Source organism: Acartia tonsa, chromosome 4 (genome assembly GCF_053477335.1).
Source record: "Acartia tonsa isolate MP-2025a chromosome 4, ASM5347733v1, whole genome shotgun sequence".
Taxonomy (NCBI): domain Eukaryota; kingdom Metazoa; phylum Arthropoda; class Copepoda; order Calanoida; family Acartiidae; genus Acartia; species Acartia tonsa.
In genome coordinates this window covers 9,123,367-9,141,076 of record NC_137263.1, presented here as the reverse complement: position 1 = coordinate 9,141,076, position 17,710 = coordinate 9,123,367, and the positions used below count along the sequence as shown (strand labels likewise).

General features: G+C 31.0%; 2 protein-coding genes across 2 annotated transcripts; both read left to right on the top strand.

Moving 5' to 3' along the window:
* Nucleotides 1–1,557: 1,557 nt before the first annotated feature.
* LOC145318308 (uncharacterized) lies at nucleotides 1,558–5,493 on the top strand. The gene is made up of 4 exons (XM_080159616.1): nucleotides 1,558–1,718; nucleotides 4,161–4,266; nucleotides 5,050–5,123; nucleotides 5,400–5,493. The coding sequence occupies exons 1-4, from the start codon at nucleotides 1,630–1,632 to the stop codon at nucleotides 5,491–5,493; spliced, it is 363 nt and encodes a 120-aa protein (XP_080015742.1). The 5' UTR covers nucleotides 1,558–1,629.
* Nucleotides 5,494–5,844: 351 nt separating this feature from the next.
* Nucleotides 5,845–15,994, top strand: LOC145318213 (uncharacterized). The gene is made up of 12 exons (XM_080159549.1): nucleotides 5,845–5,905; nucleotides 6,677–6,743; nucleotides 6,905–7,035; nucleotides 7,369–7,462; nucleotides 7,823–7,871; nucleotides 8,409–8,493; nucleotides 11,966–12,030; nucleotides 12,465–12,538; nucleotides 13,475–13,556; nucleotides 14,115–14,198; nucleotides 14,722–14,896; nucleotides 15,345–15,994. The coding sequence occupies exons 2-12, from the start codon at nucleotides 6,698–6,700 to the stop codon at nucleotides 15,516–15,518; spliced, it is 1,059 nt and encodes a 352-aa protein (XP_080015675.1). The 5' UTR covers nucleotides 5,845–5,905; nucleotides 6,677–6,697; the 3' UTR covers nucleotides 15,519–15,994.
* The last annotated feature ends 1,716 nt before the right edge of the window (nucleotides 15,995–17,710 follow it).

Genomic DNA, 17,710 nt, shown 5'->3' with positions numbered 1-17,710 from the left:
AGAATAAGGAAGAATTTCTTGGAATAACGTAGAATTTCCAAGAATAAGGAAGAATTTGGGGGAATAAGGTAGATTTTCTTAGAATAAGGAAGAATTTCTTAGAATAAGGTAGAATTTCCTAGAATAAGGAAGAATTTGGGGAACTAAGGAAGAATTAGGAAGATTTTCTTAGAATAAGGAAGAATTTCTTAGAATAACATAGAATTTCCAAGAATAAGGAAGAATTTGGGGGAATAAGGTAGATTTTCTTAGAATAAGGAAGAATTTCTTAGAATAAGGTAGAATTTCTTAGAATAAGGAAGAATTTGTTACAATAAGGTAGATTTTCTTAGAATAAGGAAGAATTTCTTAGAATAAGGTAGATTTTCTTAGAATAAGAAGAATTTGTTAGAATAAGGTAGATTTTCTTAGAATAAGGAAGAATTTGGGAGAATTAGGTAGATTTTCTTAGAATAAGGAAGAATTTCTTAGAATAAGGTAGATTTTCTTAGAATAAGGAAGAATTTCTTAGAATAAGGTAGATTTTTTTAGAATAAGGAAGAATTTCTTAGAATAAGGTAGATTTTCTTAGAGTAAGGAAGAATTTGGGAGAATTAGGAAGATTTTCTTAGAATAACGTAGAATTTCCAAGAATAAGGAAGAATTTGGGGGAATAAGGTAGATTTTCTTAGAATAAGGAAGAACTTTTTAGAATAAGGTAGAATTTCCTAGAATAAGGAAGAATTTGGGGGACTAAGGAAGAATTTGGGGGAGTCAGGTAGATTTTCTTAGATTTAGGAAGAATTTCTTAGAATAAGGTAGGTTATCTGAGAATAAGTGAGAATGTGTAAGGAAAAGGTAGACATTGTTATGAAAAGGTAGAATTTGGAGGAACTAGGTTAATTTTCTTAGGATTAGGAAGATTAAGTGAGATTTAGGGAGGTGATTTTTATTCTCTTTTTCAGATATGTGAGAAAAAGGAGAGTGATTTTTGTCCATATTTCACTTATCTGAGAAAAAGGAAGATGATTTTGGTCCTTTTTGGAATGAAATTTCTGTCCTTTTAAGGAATGACTTCATTTCCTTCATATGATCCTAAAAATCTACGAACTTAATGTAAAAAATCTATTAACATGGGTAAAATTAAATACTTAGTTTATTTAAATTACCTAAAAGTATCTTATTAAATTACTGCATAACACTAAGTATGCTTTAAAAATTGCAAATACGCCGGAAAAAATGTAAAAAAAAGTCAATAATAAAGTCTCGAAACTAAGTGATGGCAAAAAGCCAAAAACTGTTTGAATGTTTACTTTGTATTTTACACTTTGAAAATACTAGGCCCAAGATCAGGTCTACACTTGACATACATTTACAAGCTTAACTTTAATTTGTGAAAATATATCAAAAAATAATGCATAATATTAAATCATAGTGAACAGGGAGGGATATGGCTCCTGAAGTTTTGTTGAATTTATCTTTGTTAAATATTTAAAACATATTGGTAGATAATGTAATAAATTGTCGTCAATAAAGAATTTTTTTGATTTTTAACAGCATAATGTTTTCTACAGATATCTTCACCTACCCATTTTCTTTATGTTAAAACTTTAAATTTTAATTAAAAAATTACATTTAAAATAATTGAAAATGGAAGTTGATGAAAATTTGATGGATATTTGTGAAAATAATGTGAATTTTGATGTAGTTCAAGAGGAGAAGGTGTCAGATATCGTCAGGTTTCAAAATTCATTCTTTAAACAAGGATGACAACATCCATAAAGCAAAGTTCTGAAACGGTAAGACAAACGACTGTTAATAATTGTAAAGTGTCAGAATTTAATAATGTGAATATTAATGTATAAGTCTGAACAAAAATGTAAGCAAATTTGTAGCAAAACTTAAAATTACATGATATTGTTACACGACAAACAAATTTTAGGACTTGATTAAAGAGATGCTTCGCTTATAACATTGTACTTTTGTCCTAGAAATAAGTTATAGCAATCGATAGGATAATTTTAACATGTCGTAATAAACAAAAAGAGCTATACGTTAAGGACGTACGGACCCAGCCTAATTATAGAACAGCTTCGCTTTTAAAAAGAAACTATTTGAATAGTTTACTTCTGTTACTCTAGATAACACTTTGAATTAAAATGTTTAGAGTTCATGATTAGTTAGCGTCTTCTTGGTAATGCTTTAGTTTAGTTTCTACTTGATTCCACGCGACAAAGCCCAAAATACATTCCCCACGCCGTCTTCCTATGACGTCATAAAATGAGGTAGATGAGAGGAGAAGTGGTAAAGAAAATCCCTAAAAAAGAGATGGAGAATATGACGTCACAGGAAGACGACGTGGTGCAAAAGTTATGTATTCTGGGCTTCATCATTCTACGCAACTTCTCTCTGCGACTTTCTCTCTTTATGTTCCAAGCAATAACTTACCAACCTAGGTAATCAATAGATAAAACTTTTTTAAGGGATCGGCATAATATATTTTTTTTCTAAAATATCAATAGCAAGGCATCTCTTTAATCATATCCTAAAGATGAAATTATGTTCTTTTACCGTGAAATATGAAATATATGACAATAAGCAAAAGCTAGGAAAATTATATCCAAAAAAGTACAGCTATAAAAATAAATCAAAGATGGAAGAACCGAAAACCAAAAAAAGAAATATTGCTATAATTCTAGATTAGCTTTAAAAGGATATAAAATAGAATGTTACATTCTAATATTATGCCTATGTGTGTGTGTATTATGAATTTGTGTACCAGTTATTTTTTCCTGTATTTGTGTTTTAGGCTATGAATTAAACGGATCCTAACTCAAGAGTTGGTACGCTACTCAATACAAATAATAATGTCTGATTATATAGAGTTGCTACGCTACTCGATAAATCAATATTGTCTGATTATATAGAGATGGTACGCTACTCAATACAAACAATATTGTCTGATTGTATAGAGTTGGTACGCTACTCAATACAAATAATAATGTCTGATTATATAGAGTTGGTACGCTACTCAATACAAATAATAATGTCTGATTATATAGAGTTGGTACGCTACTCAATACAAATAATGTTGTCTGATTGTATAGAGTTGGTACGCTACTCAATACAAACAATAATGTCTGATTATATAGAGTTGGTACGCTACTCAATACAAACAATATTGTCTGATTATATAGAGTTGGTACGCTACTCAATATAAAAAATATTGTCTGATTGTATAGAGTTGGTACGCTACTCAATACAAATAATGTTGTCTGATTATATAGAGTTGGTACGCTACTCAATACAAATAATAATGTCTGATTATATAGAGTTGGTACGCTACTCAATATAAAAAAATATTGTCTGATTGTATAGAGGTGGTACGCTACTCAATATAAAAAATATTGTCTGATTGTATAGAGTTGGTACGCTACCCAATACAAACAATATTGTCTGATTATGCTAAAATAAACAAATATAGATATATTTAACACTTGTGTCTTTCTTATCAAAACAATAATTTTTACTCATATTCACTATTCAGCGCATTTTTTCATATATACAGCATTTGTATTAAATTTGTTTAGTTTTGTTATGAAAGTTATCAATTTGTTTTTTCTGTATTTATATGTAATACTAGTTTTAGGATTTCTGACTGTCTGCCGTGCCCATCTGCTAAAATAACTTTAACTTTTCATGAGAGTTTTGTTTTGGTCGAGTGCATGTTATAGGAATTTTTCACACCCAAGAACCATTTACTTAGTTATCATCAATTTATTTCTGTAAATAGTAAATGTGTTTTTAAAAGGAAAAAATGTATTTTTTCGAAGCAAAATAAGTTTCCTGTATTCATCCTAAACCAATTAATTACCGTTTAATTATATCTGGTTCTGAGCCGTTCTGTATAAAAATTTCAACAAAAATGTGATAAAAGTTAAATTTGTTGAATGTTAGTCAATGTAGCAGCTTATAGTGCCTATAAAAAATGAGGTCATACAATACAAATGACCAATGATAGGCCAGTATATATTGATCAAAAGTAAAATGTATATTATTACCTACAATTGGCCATTTGTATTGTATGGCGTCATTTTTTATAAATATTATAAGCAACACGTACTAACAGTCAAATACTGCGGTATATTGTAAGATTAAAACTATAATTTTGAAATACTTAGAGAAATACGAGAAAGAGAGATACTTCACTGGAACTATAGAGGATTAAATAGATTACCTCAAGAACTTATCAAGTACGGGTCACACATACAAGAACTTTATCTCAAGGTGATTTTCGATTTAACAACCTATATCAAATTTTGATGTTACTCATCATCTCAATGTTTTTTGTTTGTTTGTCTAGCCCCTTAGATAAATTTTTTTCTAATTGAAGCATAAAAAATTGATTTGTGTCCGAGCGGTTCATCTACAGCGGTTTACTTTTTTCATAAACTTAGGCATGTTAGAATCAATTACAACCTTGCTTATGATTCCTGTAACAAATAGGCACAATTTCATTTGCTTATGATCTATTTGATAGTGTCGTAAAACATTCTGGATTTAAAGCAATATTACAAATTTAAAACATATTAACATCATTTTGTGACTTTATATATGACAAGATTCTAAGGGCACTTAGAAAGAGAAAGAAAAAAATATTTTTTTTGGAAGGGTCATTTTTTTGTTGGGATGGAGGAGATACCCTCCCCCCAAACAGTTGAAAACCTGCCCTGGACATGAACACAGTAAAAGTGTCGGACTGATTATGACGTAACAAAAAAAATTAGCCAATGAGAGGCCATTATTGACCAATGGTAAAACTTATAGTGGCCTCTCATTGGCTAATTTTTTTTGTTACGTCATAATCTGTCCGACACTTTTACTGTGTTCCCTGGACATATATAAATCTACACTGTAAAACATAACCATACAGGTTCAGCGGTTTGTGAGATCCTTTGCTACAGACAAAAAAGCTTACTGTATAAGCTTACTGTAAAAGCTTACTGTAATGGGATAATTTGTTCATTTGGTCTATTGTTGCTTTTATGGTTATTGTTATTCTTGTGTTAGGAGAACCAAATGGAAGAGTTGCCAGAGAAATTACACAAAGACCTTCCTTTCCTCACAAACTTATATCTCACAAGGTTTTTAACCATAGAAAATAAATGTAATTATTTAATCAATATAGACAAAAAAGACAGTTATATCCAAAGCATTATATTATATCTGTCATAAATCTGCACAAAAATCTTATGTTTATTGATAATATGAAACGACGCAAAAACTTACCTTTTAGTTAATGGTTTTGTAAAGGATTTTTTGTAACGATTTTTTTGCCTTTTACGCAAGATATAAGATTTATCTACATTATATAATATTCCTATAAAAGATTTTTTGGTTAAATCTTTAAAAAACTGTAGAAACTGTCTGACAAGTGTACCTGGTGACCTCCAGAGGCTGACCTGCCTCACAGTTCTTGATCTTAGCAGGCATAAACAACTCATCAAAATTTAAATAAAACAAAATTTAAAACCAATATTTTTTGGTCATATTAAGGGCATTAAAATATGATAACTTAAAAAGCGCAAAAAAAAACGCTTTTTAAAATTTAGCCTAAAATCTCAATTAACATGCAACCTAATTAATAATTCTATTGTAGCAATGCTTCTAAATATTTTAATGAAAAATGGATCATTATGGGTTGAACATTTGTTAAAATTTAATAGTCAATTTTTCATAACGTGTAAAATATGATAACTTAAAAAGCGAAAAAAAACGCATATTGAATTATATTAGGAATAATAAATATCAAACTTAGCAATCTGAAAAAGCCAAATCATTCTGATTTTTATTATATATAGTTGTTCTATATAGGAACAAGTTGACTGAGTTTCCATCATGTCTTGTTCATCTTCCAAATCTTCAGGTTTTTAAATTGAACACAGTAATAGTGTCGGACTGATTATGACGTAACAAAAAAAATTAGTCAATGAGAGGCCACTATAAATTTTACCATTGGTCAATAACGGCCTCTCATTTGCTAATTTTTTTTGTTACATTCATAATCAGTCAGACACTATTACTGTGTTCTTTTAAATTTCTTGTTATCGAATTTTTTAAATCATTTGTTTTATGATAAAAAAAACTGTTTATATGTAAGCAACATCCATATTACTATGTGAAATTCACGAAACCTCAGCAAGATATCTATCTGATATTTCGTGTAGACTGATAATATTCATTGAAGAGGTTTAGGATGATAGGTGCTATAAATAACCCCGCCCCCCCCCCCTTCATATTGTTATTACAATATCAAATTTAGCCCTTGGAGCAACAAAATTATTCAATTTAAAATTAAGAAAAATTAGGTAATACACTGGAATGGCTTTTCTGTAGACTAATCGGGTAAGGAGGGAGTAAATTAAAGAAGTGGATTAAAAATCTCCCTCTTGTTTCTTTTTAAACAATGAAAATAAAATTGGTATGGAGTTTTTTGTTTAATTGTTTATTACTGTATGTCAGGTCAGGTTAGGTTATATTAAATACTGGGTATCTCAACAGAGTTAGGACACATAACGTTAAGGCCACAGGTGTTAGGCAAAGGAATTAAACTCCTCCTTCCCCTTATATTTCAAAAAATCAAGAGATTATCGGTGCTCTACAAGTAAAATATTTAGTTTTATTATCATATTTTCAGACCCTGGATTTGAGTAACAATATGATCAAGCATCTCCCACACAATATTGGAAACCTAAATAATTTAGGCATATAGTTTACTATTCTCCATTAATTATTTAATTTAGCATTTAGAGCAAAATCATTTAAAATCTCATAATCATTGTCTTCTCCCTTCCCCGAAATATCTTTTTATAATCTCGTGGTTTATCAAATTTGTAAAATAAATGGTAAACATTATATGATTCAGAATATTTTGTGTGTATATCAAACCTGTTGGAAGGGTTGCCTGGTGATATTTCCCGTTGCCAGAATCTTATTGGTTTATACCTGAGTAGAAATAGAATTAAATCAGTGCCGGAACAACTTATAAAATGCAAGGTAATTAATTATTCTTAGACACGACCGCAGAGTGATTTTATAGCTTAGCTTTACTCGCTCTAGCTGTGTGTGTAGTATTATTAAATCATAGTTTGAAATTATCTAAAAATTATATTCTAATTTTTCTTCATGATATTATTTAAATGATGATTTCATAGAAGCTTTACTTTGGCCCTGGGCTGGTTTTTGGCTATTCTTTATCTAAATTCAAGCTTTGGGATTGTTTTTGGCTATTTTACTGCACCCTTCCTTCTGAAGATTTTTCAACTAATCTAAACCAATGTCATCAATCTTAAAGCTAGTTTATTCTAATTTGTTTATTTATGATGTTAGGAGTTGCGAGAGCTATACCTGGATTATAATGAACTTGTGACAATACCTGAATCTTTTGTAAGATTCTGCAAGCTCAATATTATTTCTTTATCAGGTTATTACGAATCATTTTTAATAAAGCTTTTCCAATTTAGGAGTGTCTATGCATAATTAGACTTTAGAAAATATTTGGTAGTTGGCAAAAAATAGACAATCGTATTGAAACCTTACCAAAAGATTCTATAGAGATAAAGCATTTTTAAGATGTAAATCCGTTACCCAAGAAAATTACATTTGCTTGTTTTAATTTTGACAAATAACTTTTACATATTTTGTTTAATTCTCATACTATTTATTAGATTCTTGCAGATTTGCTTATCTGTTTTCGCCATCTTGCTTAGGCATAAAATAAATAGATTTTTCTATGAATTTATCATATGTCATGTAATTAATTAATTATAATTTGTATCCGTAGGAAATAAACTGTTATATCTTCCTCACATTCCTTTCATTTCTTGTCCCAGGTACTGGATTTTTGCATAATTATCATCACATATAAAAAAATTTTATTTTGCTTCCAAACCGATTAACATCCACTGAATTATAACTGATTCTGAGCCATACTGAAAAATCATGTATCGCATTCTATTATAGAAAATATTCCACAAAAAAATAAAATAAATGTCATAAAATTAATAACACTTATATTTAAAACTACATTTAATTAATCCTATAATTTTTATTTTACTACCCGTGGAAAGATGTCTATAATACGATACATTAAATAACTATTATTGTATTTCACTATATTACAGTTTGCCTTAAAGTGCATAACTTCAGATAATCGAATATGAAAATTGAAAATATAATAAATTTGTTTTTATACTTGATCTAAGCTGTCTAGTTGTAAAACTATTTAAGGCATATTTATCATTATTCGTTAAAAAAACCAGCTTTAATTTATCTATAACATTCTCAGAATTTAACTGGCAATAAATTTGCGACCGAATAACCTTTATACGGTTATTTTTTTTTGTATTTATGGATAAATTTAATTTTAGAATGTTGATTGAAAATAATGACTACCTCACTTATATTCCATATTCTGTGGGCTGTCAACAATCAGTTCTAACATATTCAAACCAGGTAGAGAATAATTAAAACCTCACATATATTCCATATTCTGGGGGCTGTCAACAATCTGTTCTAACATATTCAAACCAGGTAGAGAATAATTAATACCTCACATATATTCCATATTCTGGGGGCTGTCAACAATCTGTTCTAACATATTCAAACCAGGTAGAGAATAATTAATACCTGACATATATTCCATATTCTGTGGGCTGTTAACAATCTGTTCTAACATATTCAAACCAGGTAGAGAATAATTAATACCTGACATATATTCCATATTCTGTGGGCTGTTAACAATCTGTTCTAACATATTCAAACCAGGTAGAGAATAATTAATTCCTGACATATATTCCATATTCTGTGGGCTGTCAACAATCAGTTCTAACATATTCAAACCAGGTAGAGAATAATTAATACCTGACATATATTCCATATTCTGTGGGTTGTCAACAATCTGTTCTAACATATTCAAACCAGGATACCTGGAATATATTCCATATTCTGTGGGCTGTCAACAATCTGTTCTTACTTATTCAAACCAGGATACCTGGCATATATTCCATATTCTGTGGGCTGTCAACAATCTGTTCTAACTTATTCAAACCAGGTAGAGAATAATTAATACCTCACATATATTCCATATTCTGTGGGCTGTCAACAATCTGTTCTAACTTATTCAAACCAGGTAGAGAATAATTAATACCTCACATATATTCCATATTCTGTGGGCTGTCAACAATCTGTTCTAACATATTCAAACCAGGTAGAGAATAATTAATACCTCACATATATTCCCTATTCTGTGGGCTGTCAACAATCTGTTCTAACATATTCAAACCAGGTAGAGAATAATTAATACCTCACATATATTCCATATTCTGTGGGCTGTCAACAATCTGTTCTAACTTATTCAAACCAGGTAGAGAATAATTAATACCTCACATATATTCCATATTCTGTGGGCTGTCAACAATCTGTTCTAACATATTCAAACCAGGTAGAGAATAATTAATACCTCACATATATTCCATATTCTGTGGGCTGTCAACAATCTGTTCTAACTTATTCAAACCAGGTAGAGAATAATTAATACCTCACATATATTCCATATTCTGTGGGCTGTCAACAATCTGTTCTAACATATTCAAACCAGGTAGAGAATAATTATTACCTGACATATATTCCATATTCTGTGGGCTGTCAACAATCTGTTCTAACTTATTCAAACCAGGTAGAGAATAATTATTACCTGACATATATTCCATATTCTGTGGGCTGTCAACAATCTGTTCTAACATATTCAAACCAGGTAGAGAACAATTAATACCTCACATATATTCCATATTCTGTGGGCTGTCAACAATCTGTTCTAACTTATTCAAACCAGGTAGAGAATAATTAATACCTGACATATATTCCATATTCTGTGGGCTGTCAACAATCTGTTCTAACTTATTCAAACCAGGTAGAGAACAATTAATACCTCACATATATTCCATATTCTGTGGGCTGTCAACAATCTGTTCTAACATATTCAAACCAGGTAGAGAATAATTAATACCTGACATATATTCCATATTCTGTGGGCTGTCAACAATCTGTTCTAACTTATTCAAACCAGGTAGAGAATAATTAATACCTGACTTATATTCTATATTCTGTGGGCTGTCAACAATCTGTTCTATTATATTCAAACCAGGTAGAGAATAATTAATACCTGACATATATTCCATATTCTGTGGGTTGTCAACAATCTGTTCTAACTTATTCAAACCAGGTAGAAAATAATTAATACCTGACATATATTCCATATTCTGTGGGCTGTCAACAATCTGTTCTAACATATTCAAACCAGGTAGAGAATAATTAATACCTCACATATATTCCATATTCTGTGGGCTGTCAACAATCTGTTCTAACATATTCAAACCAGGTAGAGAATAATTAATACCTCACATATATTCCATATTCTGTGGGCTGTCAACAATCTGTTCTAACTTATTCAAACCAGGTAGAGAATAATTAATACCTCACATATATTCCATATTCTGTGGGTTGTCAACAATCTGTTCTAACTTATTCAAACCAGGTAGAGAACAATTAATACCTCACATATATTCCATATTCTGTGGGCTGTCAACAATCTGTTCTAACATATTCAAACCAGGTAGAGAATAATTAATACCTCACATATATTCCATATTCTGTGGGTTGTCAACAATCTGTTCTAACTTATTCAAACCAGGTAGAAAATAATTAATACCTGACATATATTCCATATTCTGTGGGCTGTCAACAATCTGTTCTAACATATTCAAACCAGGTAGAGAACAATTAATACCTCACATATATTCCATATTCTATGGGCTGTCAACAATCTGTTCTAACATATTCAAACCAGGTAGAGAATAATTAATACCTCACATATATTCCATATTCTGTGGGTTGTCAACAATCTGTTCTAACTTATTCAAACCAGGTAGAAAATAATTAATACCTGACATATATTCCATATTCTGTGGGCTGTCAACAATCTGTTCTAACATATTCAAACCAGGTAGAGAATAATTAATACCTGACATATATTCCATATTCTGTGGGTTGTCAACAATCTGTTCTAACTTATTCAACCCAGGTAGAGAATAATTAATACCTGACATATATTCCACATCCCTGTCCTGGATAAAATAATTAATACCTAACAATCTGTTCTAACTTATTCAAACCAGTTAGAGAATAATTAATACCTGACATATATTCCATATTCTGTGGGTTGTCAACAATCTGTTCTAACATATTCAAACCAGGTAGAGAAGAAAACAGTAAAAGTGTCTGACTATGACGTCAGAAAAAATTAACAACTAACCAATAAGAGGCCGCTATATATTTTACCATTGTGAATACTGGCTTCTCATTGGTTAATTGTTAATTTTTACTGACGTCATAGTCAGACACTTTTACTGTTTTCGGTAGAGAATAATTAATACCTGGCATATATTCCATATTCTGTGGGCTGTCAACAATCTGTTCTAACATATTCAAACCAGGTAGAGAATAATTAATATCTGACATATATTCCATATTCTGTGGGCTGTCAACAATCTGTTCTAATATATTCAAACCAGGTAGAGAATAATTAATACCTGACATATATTCCACACCCCTGTCCTGGATAAAATAATTAATACCTCACATATTTTCCATATTCTGTGGGCTGTCAACAATCTGTTCTAACATATTCAAACCAGGTAGAGAATAATTAATACCATTAATACCATTAATGTCATGTTTAGGAATTCGTTAAAAGAAATTTTCTCTAGCAATAAAGAGCATCCTTCCCCTTCGCCCCCCTCTTTTGAAATCCTGCTTTAAAATGAATTTGTCGTTGAAATAGGAATATTTTAACACCATTTTGTGTATATTGTGATATTTTTGGGCACCCTGTACCATTTTATTTACTTTGTATTTGTTTTTGTTGCAGGCATCCTGGTGTGCCATGTCTCAACCAGTTGTGGAAAATACTCTTAATGGAATTTGGTCATTAAGGTAGAGTAATTTTTATTCAGAGATACCGAGGTATAGGTCAATAATATTACAATTTGAACTTTGATTTATAACTGCATATTATACTAATAAACATTGGGGTCATGTGAAGGAAACAATGTTGCGGGTTTCGTCGTATTTTCACAGTAGCGTTTGAAAAGTAATTTTTTAGTAGGTAAGGTGATTGTCCCGCAGGGTTAAAGCCCCCCGCAGGGGCTAGAAATAGGAGAAAAGCTACTGTGAAAAAATGACGAAACCCGCAACTTCGTTTTATTCACAAGACCCAAACTTTGAATTGGGGTTATTTACAAACTTTAGACAGCTTTGCAGGAAAAAAGCATCACAAAATCGGGTAATATCAGAACCTGATAGAAAATACAGATAATGTGCCTGAACACAATTTTAAACAACTGGTAATTTGCCTATTTTCTTTATAGAGTACAAGAATGTGGTAATGAAAGTCTGTCGGAGCTGCCTTCTAATTGTATCTCAATTAGACTATCTTTGTCAGGTTATACTTTTAGAAAAGGTTAAGGCAATATAAAAGAATATTCACCTCATTATTGTTTTAAAGTACCAATATGCTTGTGGAGGTAGATAATTCTTTCCAAATTATATGATACTAGCGGCTTCGCCCCTACACCTAGGGGCTTTGCCCCATGAGGTAGTTTAAAAAAATAAAAAATATAAAAAGTTTTGGTCCCCCCCCCCCTAATTTTTTTTTGAGGGGGGAAGGATTTCATTTTTTTTTTTTGGGGGGGGGGGTTGTCTCACCCCCCAAGAAAATAGCTTAAAACCACCACAGAACCAACAGGTATATACCCTGAAGAGTAGAATCCGATCAGTTCAGTGGTTACCGAGATCTTAAGCTTCAGACGGACGGACGGACAGACGGACAGACATCAAGCTACTTTGTATTATAGATACCAACCCAAGAATACACTGGCATTAACACTTTGTAGAAAAAGAAAAGAATATTTAATAAGTATTTCTATAAGTATTTTATTCTGTCAGTAATGATATTGTTTTAGGTTTTTTTTATAACATAATGCACCCTTGACATACAAATGATTGTAAAAATTACGCAGGATGCACCCTAACTTATGTTTGGACCTTAAATCAACTTTTTCTTATTTCTCTTTATTTTTTCATTCTCTTTTCCCGTTTCCCGTTTCTTCTTTTTGCATTCTCAATGGTTGAATATTTTGCTTATAATTTTAAACAGCTTCGCTACTACTGGACCTAATCGTCTTCGGTTCATGTTAACAAGGCAAATTAGGATTATGGCAAAGCAGAAACAACGATGCAAAAGTTTTTTTTTTTAATTTAAAGTAATAATCATGAAAGTTTTCAGCATAAAATAGTATTATACTTCATTTTATAAAGAAATAATCATTCTATATCAAAGTACTTTTTACAAAAGGATTTCTAATGTATCTTTGTTTAGGTAAAGTGTTGGTTATGCCTCGGCAATTGAAGCGTGTTTATCAAAATAATAACTTTGCCATTCCTTCTCTATTTGAACTCAGGAAATTTAACTATTAGTAGCAAAAATTTTATATTCAAAATATTCAGGAGTATGCACTGTATGTGTTTAAGAATTGTCGTTATTTATTACGTTTCAAATTGAAAAACAAGGATGGCAATGTCCATAAAAGAGAAGATAAAAAAATCAGAAAACAAGATAAATAAACTTATGTATCTAATAATGAAGTATAAAATTATATCGAATATTCAACAATTGCGTTAACGGCTAGTCTTTACAGATTGCATTATGGAGTAAAATTTAAGAACGTATACTAAATGTAGAAAAGCTTTGCTCTTTTTACAAGGGCGCGCCAAGAACAAACAATAAACTAAGAACAAACCAGGGTTTTGCAGCCGCGCGTTAAGCCGCGTGTAAGCCTCACTGAAATCATAATTTTATAACTTTTAAATTCAGCTGGATGTCTAAACCTGTTCCCAGAGAGTCAACCCATCTTTTGGAATTTGTTTTTCATGCACAGAAGCGGGTTTAAATTTGAGGTTTATGCGCGGCTGAGGCGCTGCTGCCGAGCCCTGAACAAAATGGTTATATCGGTGTTCAGCTTGAGAAATGTTTACACAAGAGTGTGGAAGGAAAAAATGGAATTGTCTCTAAAAACTCCAAGTAACATTCAAACTCATTTTAGGTTAGTAAATTTGAGGTGTTAATCAGGGAGGGAGGGACATTGGACTGTTTATTACACTAGTCCCCAAAGTTTTATAGCATCGTTTTCTTATTCGTTGGCTAGACAACTTTGGGGACTTTTGAACGGTTGATTCAATAATTAAAGTGTCCAAACGTTTTAACCAAAAATTGTAATCTACAGAAGGGCTAATTTTATGTTTCATCATTAGGGATGTAAATCAATTTATCGGTCATTGTCTTATCACTTTAGATCCCTGGTTGTTATTCTCGATTGTTTTATGTAGTTTAATTTCTTGACTTCATACTGTTGGCATTTTATGGATTTCTCGGGCATTCGGACGCTTTTTAAAAACAAATAAATATTGTGCTTATATGGGGAATCTTTGGAATTCGCAGAATATTCAATCCATAAAAGAAAATATCTTATTTATATTTCAACAAAATAAAGATAGAGATAACAAACCCTTAAATGGAATGAAGCTTCTAATGGTTTTAATATAGTTAACTTACCTGTTATTTTTCAGCCAGTTGATGTGTCCCATTGAGAACAATGACACAAGACTAAACCAAGAAGAACTAGAACAGTTATTACCCAAGGAGGTGTTGGTATTGTTATCCCGAGGACCAGTGGCCTATTGCAGCAATCCAGCATGTTCTTCTCCAATATTTCATGATGCTGCAGTGGAAATTATACCTAAGGTATGGTTTTAGGAGGGTAAGCTATTCAACAAGTCAATTGGAACAGAAATACAGCTTGAGCTTTTTTGTCAATATGTATAAAACTCCGCCAAAATTGCAGTCATACTAATAGTATCTTCCAAAAAAAATGTCCAATGAAAAAGACACATCCAATATTGTCATAAATACATCCTGTGCACTAATATTAATTCTGTCTATAGGATAGAACAATATAGACAAACAGATGGACAGACAAAGTGAGTTTTGTAGTAGATGTTTATCAAAAGAAATTTCAGAATCCTATATTATGTGGCAACTGAAAACTTCTTATTTATAAAAGTTGTTGTGTTGACTAAATTAATAAGCTGAAGGGTAGATTCGCTATTACAAGTTTTTAATTTTACTTTGTAATGCTATTTTTGTTTTAATAGGACATAAAAGATGATCTTTGAATTTTATATTTATCTAGGATGTGCAGCGTAGAAGCTGGGATGAGGATGAACCAGAATTGTACAAAGTTTACGCTTCAAGATTTTACTGCTCTGCATATTGTAGACAAACTTATTTCAATAACACATCCCTTCAGTGGGAAAGACAACTCCTAAATTCAGCTTTAAATTTTCATATTTTGAATGTTTCATAAGGCCAACATATTCTTGAAATAAGGAAGATTACGCCCAATAGTAGCGACGCAGTTAAAAAACATTGACTATATTGGCCTGTTTAACATACATTCACCGAGTTGCTGGTCCTCTGAGCTTGTTCTCGTTAGAGTATCCAGCATAATTTGTTTTACAACCATGTGTATGTTGAAGGTTTGGAATTAGAAATCGAATAACCCTTTCATTACCGAGAGACAGACAGTAGTTTGATTTTTAGTATAGCTACTCTACAATTTTTTTCATTATTCTGTAAGCTAGTTGGTTATCATATGTGACATTGTATTTGTATTAGAAGCTTCCCAAAATATGTCCATATTTAACTTAATTTAAAACAATAAATATTATATTTCTCTGTGATAGACTAAAAAGACCTCTATATAATTTTAAGTATTTTTTTGTAAATGAATGAATGAACTGTAAATTTCTATTAATGAATAAATACATCTTTAATTTTTTTCTTCATATTTGAATCATAAGTAAAAAAACTCGTTATTACTGATTTCGTAAGTGATTTGTTTATTAGTTTCCTGGGGTAGGTGCTAAGCTGCTTTGTTAGAATCACAGAAAATTTTTTTTTTAAATTTCCCAGAAGCTAGAGGAGCAGCGACAAGTTTCTTTCTATCGATTCGCATTTAACACGAATTACTTTATTCATATTCTAATGATTTAAATTAGGAATTCCACAAAATAGCTATAAACCTTCCCAGGATCTATGAAAAGCTTAATTGTAAAGAAGAACCTAATTTGTTAAGCGGTACAGACAGGCACACAAAGACATCCTCTTTCTTTTTATAACACTAAGAACACGTACAATAATTATTTGTGATGCTTAATGAGGTTTAGCGAAACCCTGCAGGATTAATACTTTGCAGGGCTAGGGATTATCTTAGTTCTTTAAATAAGAATTGATGAGGGGCTGTATACATTGATTACTGTCAAAATAAAGGTTTCTTCTGTTGTTAATTGTAAGAATGAAAGAAAAGATGTGTTAAAGAGGTTTATAAACGCAAGAATGAACATGTATCGTCGTCTACAAGAAATAGTTCACATTCAGGGATTCAGGGGGATAAAACATGAGAGATACCATTACAGGGGATCTAACAATTTAATTTTTTGTTTGGAGTTAAATTTTTTTTTATCCACAAAATATAGGTGCTTTAAAATTGATAATTTGAACTAAATGTGTGTTTTATTTTTGTGTGTGTTAGGGTGTGTGTTTATAAAACAACTCTTGGTTTAAACACTCATCTCATCTCAAAAGTGTGGGAGCAACTCTGCAAAATAGTTTAGCTACTTGTTGCATTCACCATATTACTCGTTTATATTCTGCTGAATCTGTTCTAAATAGAAATACAAAAATGTTCTCTTCAAAATATAAACTCTTCAAATATGAGTTATTGTATTAAATGAAGCTATTGGATTCAAAACCCTCTAGAGCTATTTCACCAAAATTTTAATTAGATCTAATTTTATTAATAAGTAGTAAATAATTTTGCTTTAACTGACGTTAATTATCCTATTATCAATAATACAAAGTAGTACAATGTCTGTCTGTCTGTCTGTCCGTCCGTCCGTCCGTCTGTCTGAAGCTTAAGATCTCGGTAACCACTGAACCGATCGGATTCTACTCTTGAGGGTATATACCTATTGGTCCTGTGGTGGTTTTAAGCTATTTTCTTGGGGGGTGGGACACCCCCAACCCCTCAAAAACAAAAAAAATCCCCCCCTTATTATATTTTTTTACTTTTTTTTTTATTTTTTTTTACTTTTTTTTTGTTATTATTTTTTTACTTTTTTTTTCTTTAATTTTTTTAAAAAAATTTTTAAAAAAATTTTTCTTTTACTTTTTATTATTTTTTTTATTTATTTTTTTTTTAAATTTTCTTTTTTTTAAATTTTTTTTTGTAAAAGATTTCCTTGGTCCTTTTATGAATTTTGCTTTAATTTTTATTTTGATCACCTCTTGGGGCAAAGCCCCTAGAGGCTAGGGGCGAAGCGGCTAGTATTATATAAAGTAGTAAAGTTTTGTTTCCCTGCCAGTAAAGATCTCGCTAACAACTGCTTCGCCTAGCTTCTGGTATGGTTTTAAACTATTTTTAACATTATCTCCTTAAAATTCAGAGCACCTTTATGATAAGGGGTGCAGAAACTAGTCAGAATCAGGGATAAGGGA